This window comes from Podarcis liolepis (assembly GCF_965112155.1).
Source record: "Podarcis liolepis genome assembly, chromosome: Z".
Taxonomy (NCBI): Eukaryota; Metazoa; Chordata; class Lepidosauria; order Squamata; family Lacertidae; genus Podarcis; species Podarcis liolepis.
This window is the reverse complement of record NC_139570.1, coordinates 34,005,048-34,017,758: the sequence shown is the minus strand read 5'-3', so window position 1 is coordinate 34,017,758 and position 12,711 is coordinate 34,005,048. Positions and strand designations below refer to the sequence as shown.

The 12,711-nt window shown below is 44.0% G+C and overlaps 1 protein-coding gene across 3 annotated transcripts in view; it reads left to right on the top strand.

Annotated features, from left to right (window-relative positions):
* Nucleotides 1–12,711, top strand: part of DBH (dopamine beta-hydroxylase) — a 36,031-nt gene that overhangs the window by 3,771 nt on the left and 19,549 nt on the right. For 2 of the 3 annotated variants that reach the window (XM_083485161.1, XM_083485160.1), the window contains exon 2: nucleotides 10,720–11,071. In XM_083485161.1, coding sequence (XP_083341287.1) covers nucleotides 10,721–11,071 — 351 coding nt within the window. In that variant the 5' untranslated portion in view covers nucleotide 10,720. Of the gene's footprint in view, nucleotides 1–10,675; nucleotides 11,072–12,711 lie in introns of those variants that run through there. The other variant, XM_083485159.1, reaches the window with a different exon arrangement.

Genomic DNA, 12,711 nt, shown 5'->3' with positions numbered 1-12,711 from the left:
TTTGTGAGACTGTTATAAATTATGACTGAGGCTATCTGTCTGCCAGTTTAAACATACATCTGGAACACGACCCAATTGCTGGCTTAAGAAGAGATGGCAATTCAAAAGCTTAAGCGAAATGAAAAGGATGCTTTAATCGTTTGTACCTGAGAACGATTCTCAACAGCCAAGAGGTGTTCCAACTGTATTTTGTTTTATTTTTAATCCTACATCTCGCCGATGAAAGTGCTGGTTGTAAAGTGAAATTACATAATTACACCACTGCGAGAAAGGAATGCAAGATGAAAAAACCATCTCATTTGATGGCAACCCAGTTGTTTAATCCCCCTCCATATTTATTTAGGACTACAGCTCCCATCCGCAGGTGGCGCTGTGGGTTAAACCACAGAGCCTAGGACTTGCTGATCAGAAGGTCTGCAGTTCGAATCCCCGCGACGGGGTGAGCTCCTGTTGCTCGGTCCCTGCTTCTGCCAACCTAGCAGTTCGAAAGCACGTCAAAGTGCAAGTAGACAAATAGGTACCACTCTGGCGGGAAGGTAAACGGTGTTTCCATGCACTGCTTTGGTTCACCAGAAGCGGCTTAGTCATGCTGGCCACATGACCTGTGAGCTGTAAGCCGGCTCCCTCGGCCAGTAAAGCGAGATGAGCACCACAACCCCAGAGTCAGTCCTGACTGGACCTAATGGTCAGGGGTCCCTTTACCTTTACAGCTCCCATCAGTCTTAACTGTTGGCTGTGCTGGCCTCCTCTTGTATTATGCCATGAGGCAGGCATGGGCCACTGCAGGCCGGGGGACCTCTAGCTGACCGCTATAATCTGTGTTGGGAGTGAAACGACAACACATGCAACAGGTTACCTGAACCAGCAGGGAGCAATAGAGAGCAAAGCAACCTTTTCCAGGCTTACAAGAGAAGAAAACAACACCCCTTACTATTTCAGTTCTCTTCACCAAACACCATTTTATAAACCTTTATGATATATCCCCTGCCTCTTCCACCCCACAAAAAACCCCTCAAATACTTCCACCTATTTTACACCCTGATCCTTTAAATTGCCCTTTCCTCTGTTTGTTCTTCCTCCATGATATATTTATTGCATTTTTAGCCCACATTTTCCTCCAAGAGGCTCACAACCATGTGAGGTAGGCTAGTTTGAGAGGCAGTGACTGGTCCAAGGTCACATGCAGTAAGCTTCATGACTGAGTGGGGATTTGAACCCTGATCTCTCATTCCAACAATCTAATTACTATGCCACACTGCCCCCCTCTCTTTGAGATAACCAGAGACAACGAGGCTGTGCCGTAAATGGGTATACTACAGAAAAGCACCAAAGTTTCCTAAGTGCTCAGCCCGTGCTTGGGTGTAATGCTCCTTCACATGGCAGACAGGAAGTCGGATGACAGAGGCCTAATTTATGCAAAAAAAATGTATTTATTTTATTTATTTCACAAGATTGTGTGCCTCTTGGTTGCAATAAAACCTCAAAATGGCTTACCAAAAAAATTGCAAGGAGAAACATCCTGCAAGCTCCTCACCAAATGGAAGGTATGATATAGCCCAGAATGAAGTGGTATAGTCCAAACCAGGGTCAGGCTACCTCAGCCGCTGTCTGTGAGCAGTAAAGAGGCTTCCGTTTACTCGTTATCTGCTTTCACAAGGGAGGGCTTGGACATATTTGGAAGGGATGATTATCATTATTTTGTCAAGGTCTGTGATGCCAAGGAATCTGGAGTGAAATCTGGATAATGGAAAGGCATTTGAGATCAAGGCCCTCTGAGAGATGCGGATTTGTGGTGTATTAAAGGATTATTCAAATTTTCTTTATGCAAATGTGACTTTGCAAAAATTTGACAGCTGATGATAAAAAGCCCTGTTTAAGGAGGCTCCACTTGAGAGCTTTAGCACTCCATTATATGGTTTGATTGGCATGTCTGCCCAAATCCAGTCCGATGGGGCAGAAAAGGAGGAAGAGGGAGGAAAGCCCACCCTGCACACTAGCCAAGTTTTTCAGATCTGGCAGCGACATCCTCATAACAGTGTCCTTAGAGGGGTGGCCATAGCTCAGTGGTTGGAGCATCTGTCTTGCATGCAGTATATCTCAGGTGCATTCTCTGACATCTCCAGGTAAGACTGGAAGAGACTCCTGCCTGAAACTCTGGAGAGCTTCTACCAGTCAGAGTATACAATACTGAGCTAGCTGGACCAAGGTTCTGACCAAGGCAGCTTCCTATGTTTCCGGGAAGGGCTGTAGCTCAGTGGCAAAACATCTGCCTTGCACGCAGAAGGTCCTAGGTTTAATCTCCAGTGGCGTCTCCGGGTATAGACTCACAGAATCATAGAATTGTGGAGTTGGAAAGGACCCTGAGGGTCATCTAGTCCAACCCTCGCCAATGCAGGGATCTCAACTAAAGCATTCATGACAGGTGTTCATCCAACCTCTGCTTAAAAACCTCCAATGAAGGAGAGTCCACCACTTTCCAAGGGAGTCTGTTCCACTGTGAAACAACTCTTACCATCAGAAAGTTCTTCCTGATGTTTAGTTGGAATCTGTAGCTTGAATCCATTGGTTGGGTCCTACTCTCTGGAGTAGGAGAAAACAAGTTTGCTCCATCTTCCACATGACAGCCCTTTAGATATTTGAAGGTAGGACTGGTGAAAACTCCTGCTGAAACCCTGGAGAGCCACCGCTGGTCAGTGTAGACAATACTGAGATAGTGGAGAGAATGGTATTACTCCAGGAAAACTGGTGGGAAATATTGTTAAAGATAAAATAACCAAGCATGTGGAAGAACAAGCCTTGCTGAAGCAGAGCCAGCATGGCTTCTGCAGGGGGTGAGTTCGGTCTCAACAACCTATCAGAGTTGTTTGAGAGTGTCAAGAAGTATATAGCTAAAAATGTTTCAGTTGACATTGTGTACTTGTCAGCAAAGATTCTCAAGTAAGCTTAGCAGTCATGAAATAAGAAGAGAGGTCCTGTCATTTGTTTTGTGACTAATGCCTTTTCCAAACTTTTATTTTCTGGAGTACTGTTGTTATTTAGTCGTTTAGTCATGTCCGACTCTTCGTGACCCCATGAACCAGAGCACGCCAGGCACTCCTGTCTTCCACTGCCTTCTGCAGTTTGGTCAAACTCATGCTGGTAGCTTCGAGAACACTGTTCAACCATCTCGTCCTCTGCCGTCCTCTTCTGCTTGTGCCCTCAATCTTTCCCAACATCTCGGTCTTTTCCAGGGAGTCTTCTCTGGAGCACTACCCTGCCTGTTTTTTGCCTGATTAAAAATAAAGGCACTACTGTGCTTTGCCCTTACACTGAACCACAACGCTGGGAGCAGCGATCTCCAACCCATGCCAATGTGCAGCCATCTTCCTTGCCTCTGGTCCGTGACCAGCGACCCATCCTCTTTCTCTCCCAACTCTTAAGAGTGTGGTCTCCCTTCCCTGACAATGTATGGTGTGACTCAGGCTCTCCCTAACTTCATCAGGATCCCCAGTAAATCGGATTAGGAGCATTCAGGTGCAGGACACAGATATCTGGTGGTGAATGTCAGAGGCCCTGGGGCATTGAATGTCCCAAGAGCTGCACACGGTCCGTCTTTAGAAGAGCAGATGGAAGCCTGTCTCCTTCTCCTGCTCGCTTTGTCTGCTCCACCAATTTAATTTAAAACTGCAATGCCATACATCTATTTGATTGTAGCTCTGAGGGATGTTGCCTGCTCTAATCCCTAATTTAATGCATCAACAACGGGTTTTTAAAAACAACTTGTAAGTCACATTCCCTCCCCCTTTTTGCTGATTTTTAGTTTCCCAAAGGGTGTTTTCATTTCTTACTGGTGCAACACACTGAAAGATTCGGCTTTCTCAAGGTTTCTGGAATGAATATCTTGGATAATTTATCACAAGCCATTACTAGATCAGTCTTCACTATGTCTAAGGGGGTGCAGGGCAAAACACACTTGCACCTCAGCACACACTAGGAAATGTCTCAAGGTGGATATTGAACTAGAAGAGCATGGGAGGGTAAATATCCATATCCATTGAACTGATCTTTCCTGCTGGATTGGAGTTGACCATACAGCCAAAGCAGGGTTGCAATTCTGGGAGTTTAAGCTTAATTACATAGGCATAGATTCGATTGCCCTGTTTGAGTCATGCATGTCAAGAGTCGGGGGCAGGGGAGGGTCCTGAAAGCAAACAAGCCCACTGCTCTATTCTGCCTCAGTCAGATCACACCTGGAGTACTGTGCCCAGTTCTAGGTACCACAATTAATGAAGGATATTGACAAACTGGAATATGTACAGAAGAGGGTAACCAAGATGATAAAGGGTCTGGAAACTAATCCTTATGAGGAATGATTGAGGGAATTAGATATGTTTAACCTGGAAAAGAGAGGAGATATTATAGCCATCTTCAAAAATCTAAAAGGCTGTCACAAGCTTGTTTTATCCTGCTCTGGAGGGAAGGACCCTGGACCACTGCCCAACCAAAAATTAATTTTGCCTCGACCCTTCAAGTAGGAAATGTTATTACTAAGAGAGAGAGGCCGTGCTGGTTACATTTAAACAGGGAAGAGAAAGGAAGAAAGAATATCCAGCTGCCTATCCCTGAATTACCTCCAAGATTAAACAGTTGCTCCCGATGCCTTTAACCAGTTGGTTAAAGGTATACAAGTCGGAGCTAAACAGTACAAATTGAGAGCATTGCGGATGACTTAGTATTGACATTACAGGAGCCAGAATCTAGTACTAAAAGGGTTTTAGAACTGATTCAAGAATTTGGTCAGGTCGCAGGATTTAAACTGAATAAGTTAAAAACCAAGGTTTTAGAGAAAAATTTAACACCGATCGAGAGAGAGAGGTTTCAGAATGAGGTAGGTTTGACAGTGGTTAAGAAAGTGAAATACCTGGGGATTAATATGACAGCAAAAAATGGGAATTTATTTAAACACAACTATGAAAAATGCTGGGCCGAAGTGAAAAAAGATTTAGAAATTTGGTCAAACTTGAAGCTTTCACTGCTGGGTCGTATTGCTGCGATAAAAATGAATGTATTGCCTAGAATGTTGTTTTTGTTTCAAACATTGCAAATTGTGGACAAAATGGATTGCTTCAAGAAGTGGCAGAGAGATATTTCTAGATTTGTCTGGCAGGGCAAGAAGCCCAGAATAAAATTTAAGATATTAACTGATGCAAAGGAAAGGGGTGGATTTGCCCTGCCAGACTTTAAACTTTATTATGAATCAGCAACCTTTTGCTGGTTGAAAGAATGGCTGCTTCTTGAAAATACAGACATTTTGGATTTAGAAGGTTTTAACAACGTATTTGGATGGCATGCATATCTTTGTTTTGATAAGGTCAAAGCACATAAAGCATTCAAGAATCATATTGTCAGGAAAGCATTGTTTAATGTCTGGATAAGATATAAGGATTTACTGGAAAACAAAACCCCAAGGTGGCTGTCACCGATGGAAGCAAAAGCACAGAAAAAGCTCAATATGGAGGCCAAGTGGCTGGAATATTGGGAAATTCTGGAACAAGAGGGAGATAGACTGAAATTGCAGAGTTTTGAGAAACTAAAAAACAAAGTGCGAGATTGGCTTCATTATTATCAGATAATGGAGGCATATAATTCGGACAAGAAAGTTGGTTTCCAGGTGGAAAAATCAAAATTAGAAACAGAACTGTTAGAACCCAAAACTAAGATTTTGTCAAAGATGTATAACTTGCTGTTGAAATGGAATACTCAGGACGAAATGGTGAAATCTGCTATGCTTAAATGGGCACAAGATGTTGGACATAACATAATGATGGCTGACTGGGAACAGTTATGGACCACAGGTATGAAGTTTACTGCATGTAATGCCTTAAGAGAGAATATTATGAAAATGGTATACAGGTGGTACATGACCCCAGTCAAGCTTGCAAAAATCTATCATCTGCCCGATAAAAATGTTGGGAATGTAAAGAAACTGAAGGTACATTCTTTCACCTTTGGTGGACGTGCCCAAGGATTAAGGCTTTCTGGGAGACGATATATAATGAATTGAAAAAGGTATTTAAATATACCTTCTTGAAGAAACCAGAGGCCTTTCTCCTAGGCATAGTCGGCCAATTGGTGCCAAAGAAGGACAGAACTTTTTTTATGTATGCTACAACAACAGCAAGAATACTCATTGCAAAGTATTGGAAGACACAAGATCTACCCACCCTGGAAGAATGGCAGGTGAAGGTGATGGACTACATGGAACTGGCGGAAATGACTGGCAGAATCCGAGACCAGGGAGAAGAGTCGGTGGAAGAAGATTGGAAGAAATTTAAAGACTATCTACAGAAATATTGTAAAATTAATGAATGTTAGAATGATGTTGGATGGAAATTAAGTGGTTTTCAGCTGTAATACTATAAGGGAATATGAAAAATTGATTATTAATAGGTAAAAATTTAACGTTACAATAGCTTAAGATTAAAGACTAGGATAAACAAAGAGGGGAGGGATTTGCTGAACCAACAAACTGAACTGGAATACAAAAAAGGGAGGCATGAGGAGGTCCGGGAAATAAGCTAATGAAAAATAAGTAATGGAAAGAATGAGTTGTTTTTAACCATTTTTATTTTGTATTTTCTTACTTTTTTATTTTTATTTTGTAATACTTGGAAAATCTTAATAAATATCTTATTAAAAAAAGAGAGAGAGAAAGGAAGAAAGAATATCCAGCTGCCTATCCCAGAACTACCTCCAAGATTAAACAGTTGTTCCCGATGCTTTTAAAGTATTGAATGACACAAAGAGACCTTGTGGGAGTCACTGACATGAGGCCGAGGGTCATTAAGAGAAACCTTAATATGGAAAGACAGCCTGTTCCATGCTGCCTCTTACCACAAAAGCCAGTTCGAGGGGCAGAGAGCCCCTATAGTTCTTGCTCCATTGGCAACCTCTTGTGTGCGCACTTGGAACCCTGTTGAGAGACCCTTCATTGTGCTTACCTCTTCTCTGGGGCTGGCAATTAACACTCACAGAACCACTGACATGAAAAGCCCTGCATGGCTGTAAGTAATGCTCCTGCTTTGATCCTAATCGTTCCTCTGGTTCCTTTGAATGCCATTCTGTTGCAAAAGAGACTTTGTTTTTCTGTTTTGTTTTCTTTGAATTGTAACAGGTGTCGCCCACAGCACCAGGCGCTTTGGGACATCTTGTGATGCCAGGCTTGCTTTGGAGACAAAAGGGGGAGTAATCATGGGGACTGGGAGAAGGATCAGAGGAAAACAGACCCCCAGAAGTCAGGCCCACTCTTTCCCCATGTTTCCAGGATCACCATATCAAAAGAGTTCAGACGGGGATGATGTCTGTATAAAAAAAAATATGAGCCAAACTCTAGAGCAGGGCTGGGCAAGGGACTGTTTGCTTAGTCTGGGGGTCCAATTCCCTTCTGGGTGATATTCCTGGAGCTATCTGCAAGTGAGGGGCGGGGCCAGAAGCAAAAGTGGGTGGAGCAAGAGAGGTTTAATCCTTGTAGGCTGGTTTGTAACACTCTCACACCCAACCCTGGGCCTGAGGTTCCCTGCTCCTGATCTAGAGAAATAATCAGGGGGTCTCCAGAAAAGGCCAAACCCATCAGAAGAATCCCTTAATGCATCTTGAAAGAAGCCCCATTGAACACAATAGGACATGTCCACTAGGCATGCTGTGCTTCCACTGATGGATGTAGAAATGCTTCTGAAAACCAAATGCTGGAGACCACAAGAGGAGAGAGAGCTCTTGGGCTTGGTCCTGCTTGTAAGCTTCTCATGGAGGCATCTGGGTAGCCACTGTGAGAAGAGGATGCTGGACTAGATGGGCTATTGGCCTGATCTAGTAGGACTCATAGTATGGTCTCCCTCTACTGCTGAAGGCAGCAATGCTTCTGAATTCCAGTTGCTGGGGATTGCAGGGGAAGATGATGCTCTTGTGTTAAGGTCTTCCGTGCAGGATTCCCTCAGACATCTGAACAGTCACTGAGAGAACAGGATGCTGGACCAGATGGGCCAATGGTCTGATTCAGCAGGCTCTTCTTAGGTGAGATCCTTCTGATTAAATCTGCATTGTCTTGCTTTGTACAACCATCTCCCCCTGGCTCAAGCAAGCAATATTTGTGGGGAATGTCTGCCTTTCAAGTACATGTCAGAAGCAGCTATGGAAAACAGCCTGCAAAAATTTGTCTATTGGGAGGAAAGCACACTAAAATGCAGAGAAATCTCATAAGGATTTCTTTTGTTTGTTTGTTTTTAAATCAAACTGATATGGACTTAAGACTGGGGGCAGGGTGAGAAACAGAGGAAAACTGAACAGACAGATTTATCCAACCTTCCTCTCAGGGAAGTGTGTGCAAGACAGCAAACTTTAGGGAATGCCAGGTGCAGGCAGCCAGGGGGATCGTGGCCTGATTAGAACACTTCTTATTTAGGACAGAACTGTGACAACATGGAGCAATGGAGAGCAGGAGAACAGGAACGGAAATGGCATCACCCACCTAAGCTGCATCATAAACGTCCATCCAAGCCGAAAGGCCAGTCTCCCCATTCCGTGACCTCTTCTCAGATGCTAAGGTCACTGCTGGCTTCTGGGAAAATCCAATTGCTCACTTGTCACACACAGATGGGAAGCAGCAGCTCCTGCAAAGGAGAGAATGTTTTCTTGAAATGCAACTGGGAGGAAGAGGAAGTTAGAAAGGAAGCTTTCGATATTGTCATTTAATGCAGCTCTTTATCCAGAATGATGAAAACTGAGTGGCATCTCCAGATCAGGCTGGGAGAGACACCCTGTCTATGAAACCAAGGAGAGATGTTGCCAGTCAGTGTACTGAGCTAGATAGACTTCAGTGGACTGGCTCCATATGAGGCAGCTTGCCATGTTCTTTTTTAAATTCAGTTCTTTATTCAGAACCATGAGGACTAGAATCTTACTTTATTTTGAGGGGAAAGGATACAGTTCATTGGTGGAGCATACGTTTTGCATTCAGAAGGTCTCAGGTTCGGTCCTTGGCAGCATTTCCAGCATAGGACTGAAGAAAAACTCTCCATCTGAAATCCTGAGAGCTGGCAGCTTCCTATGTGAAGAAATGAAGAGTGCTGTCCTTTGCATTTTAAGCCTAGGCTAAATCTTGGAGCTCAAAGTGAATTTGCCACACACACACAAACACTGAGATGCTTTTCACTGATTTTCCTAGACAACAACCTCTAATGTTTGTTGGTGGAGGGGAGGAGAGAAAGAGATCAGATCCACGAGCCTCATGCACCTACATTGTTTCTCATACTTCCAGCAACTCTGTATTGCCCTACACACACACACACACACACACACACACACACACACACGCCATAGACCAGACCAGACCACAAAGAATGCACTTGTCTTTGGGTATCGGATCTCCAGGAGTTGACGGAAGGGCTTCCTTTTGCTGCCATTGCATTTCTGATGCATCTGGCTGAATGAGCCTGTAAGGGAATCTGGCACAGAGAACCAAGTAAGAGCCAAAGTCAGCATCAGGTCAGAAAGGGAAAGAAATCCTATTCACACTTAAAAGGGGGGGCATACCATAATTCACTTTTCAAAACAGTGGGTTGTGTGCATTAGTGCTACTCAGAGTAGACCCACTGAAAAGAATGGACAGAGCTAACTTGGGTCTATACATTTCATTGGGGCTACTCTCCATGGAACTTCACTGGATACATCCCAGTTTGGAAAATGAAACACAGCCATCCTTTGAAATGTGCACTTTTCTGAATTTTGCAATGCAATCCCGTGGCCCCAAATGTATATACTAGAGTAAAGTTTGCATAAAAATGCAGACATTAGTGAAAAGAGCATGCAAGGATCAATGCTGGTCTTTGATTGTAACAGTAAAGAGTTGATTTGAGCATACAAAAATGCATCATTATAGGAAATGGCCTTGCAAAAATGTGTTTCTTAGGCAACATTGCCTACATAACATTTATATCAGGAGAAATTCACACCCGAATGCTAATGATTATTTTAAAAAATGAAAATTGCAAACTGACATGGAAATGTGAAGATATGAATGTAAGATTGGAAAAATCAGAAATGGGGAGAAAGCCCCAAACTGACAGATTCGCCCACCTCAAGTACTGGAAATCATGGATTACATCTGCCCAGTGGCAGAGAGAAGGAGATTTTGACAGGTATGCTTTTTGTAACTGCTATGAGGTGACAAGATACTGTAATCCTCTCTTTTCTGAAACCCCAAGTCACCTTGAGAATATTTTTAGACCTGTAACAAATGAAACAACAACCCTGGTATGTCATCTTTTGGGGAACGAGGGCTGCTTTGGAGGAACACTTGCTCCAGTTTGGAAGGAGAAAAAGTGAAGCTTAGACCATGGATGCAGAGTTTGCCGGTTAAGCTTCTCTTTCTGGGCAGCGTTAGCAGGGCTTTTTTTTTTCCTAAAAGAAAAAAAAAAAAGAGGAGATAAAATCCATCCAGTCTACTTCAATTGCCTCTGATAATGTCCATGGAGAATTAAAGCCAATTAAGGCAAGGGGGAAATGGAGAGCGACAAAGCCTTTGGCCCAGGAAAGGAGGAGGTGTGGTGGACACAAGGAGGGGGTCAATGCCACAATCCAATTTCCCAACCACTAAATGCAATTAAGTGGGAATTACTTACCCTATTTGCCTAGGAGGGCCAGCCTATAAATCGAAATGACCCAATCACTTCTTTTCTATTTGAGGATGCAAACCGCAAGGATGAAGCAGAAGCCGAGACCCTCCTGCCTGACTCTCAAGCTCCGGGAAGTGGCCTCCATGTATTTCACAGGGGTGGCCATCTTCCTAGTCATCTTGGTGGTTGCTCTGCAAGGCACAGATCCGAGGGAGAGTGGCTTCCTCTACAGGGTGTCGCTGGACCCTCAAGGCCTCCTGGAGCTCTCATGGAACATCAGCTACCCCCTGCAGGAGGTGTATTTCCAGATCCTGGTCAAGGAGCTCAAATATGGGATCCTTTTCGGCATGTCTGACCGAGGAGGCTTTCAGAACGCTGATCTGGCTGTCCTCTGGAGTGATGGACGCCAGTCCTATTTCGCAGTAAGTCTGTTGCTAGGCTTCGTCCTGCATTTGGGCTTGGGACCATGAAGACTTTTCCCTTCTGCTTTGGAAATGAGGTTTAACATGAGTCTGGGTTAGGGGATCGAGGGAAGCACTTTCTCTGCATGCAAAAGGTTCAGTCCCAAAAATACCCCTGCTGAAAACCCTGGAGAGACACTGCCGATCAAGTGTAGACAATACTGAGTTAGATGGACCAGTGGTTTGACTTGGTATAATACGTCTTCCCATGTTCTCATTTAACTCAACCTATACAGATACATGAGGTCTCAGATCTTACTTTCATTTTTAGATGAAATAGCTCAGTGGTCAGCCATCGGCTCTGCATGCAGAATGTCCCCGGTTCAATCCCTAATGGCATCTCCAGGTACGGCTAGAAGAGAAAGACCCCAGAGCCTGAAACCTCGGAGAGCTGCTGCTGGTCCTTCTGAGCAATATTGAGCTAGATGGACCAGCAGTCTGACTTGATAAAAGATGTTTTCTCATGTTCATATTTCTTTGAGCATAGTATCTTGTGTTCATTGACCTTTCCCCACTATCAGTTAATGAGAAGATCATTTGTATTCAAAAAATTGCACTGTGGGAGAGAAAATTTCAGTGAAATCTGCAAGGTGGGGAGTTCTGGGTTTTTACCATGCTTACTTTATTCCAGCTGAATCCCCAAGGAAAATGTTTCAGAAAAGAGCATTCATTGCTTGGTTTTCCATGCCTGCTAAGCACTTTTTGTTTAAGCAATCCTCCTCAAACATGTACTTTTATTATGCACATCTGTTTTGAAAATCTGTTTTCACTATATGTTGGGAATTTTGTTACTCCTTCTTGCTTTAAAAACCTGTCCTAATGGCTACTGGAAGGTGATGGACTCCCTTCATTGGAGGATTTTAAGCAGAGGTCAGATGGCCAACCATCAGGAATTCTTTAGCCATGATTCCTGCATTACAGCATGACTCTTGAGGGCCTTCCTGCTGTACAATTCCATGATTCCATTGTTCTTTTTTCAGTGAAATGGTTGTAAGTCAGACAACAGGCATGTGGGAGCTAGGTGAGGGCAGGTTGCTGGGGCAGGTTGCAGCACCCTACCAGCCCCAGAGTATGTCACAGAGCAAGCCTGTCAGTAAATCACACAGTTCAAAGTTGGCATTGATGCTTTACTAGCAAAAACATGTTCTTTATGGACTTGGCTGTCAGGTCTAATGAGCACAGCAGCTCATTCCCTGTATGTCTTATTCTAGGTCCCTGCCTCCCCGCAGCCGTCTATGGCTCCTCTTCTCCAGAGCTTATTTCAAGCAATCAGAGACTGTGCCTATGTGCAGCCTGTCTTTGCTCTGCCCATTTTATGTCTCTTCTGGTTCTGGGAGAGGTGGGGTAGCTTGTTGCAGCAGCAGGAGGACAAACCCATGACTTTTCACCAGCCTGACTCCTCTCTGCCTCTTGGCTTCCCTACTTCCACTCACCTGCTTCAGCTTCTGCCTCTGATTCTGGACTTCTCTCTGCTACAGACTCCACCAGCTCACTACGTCCTGTTGCCTCTTCAGCTTCTGACACCTCTTCTTCTCTATCTTTTCCCTCTTCTCCCTCTGACCACTCATCATTTTCCAACACCACTCCCAGGGCTCTGAGCC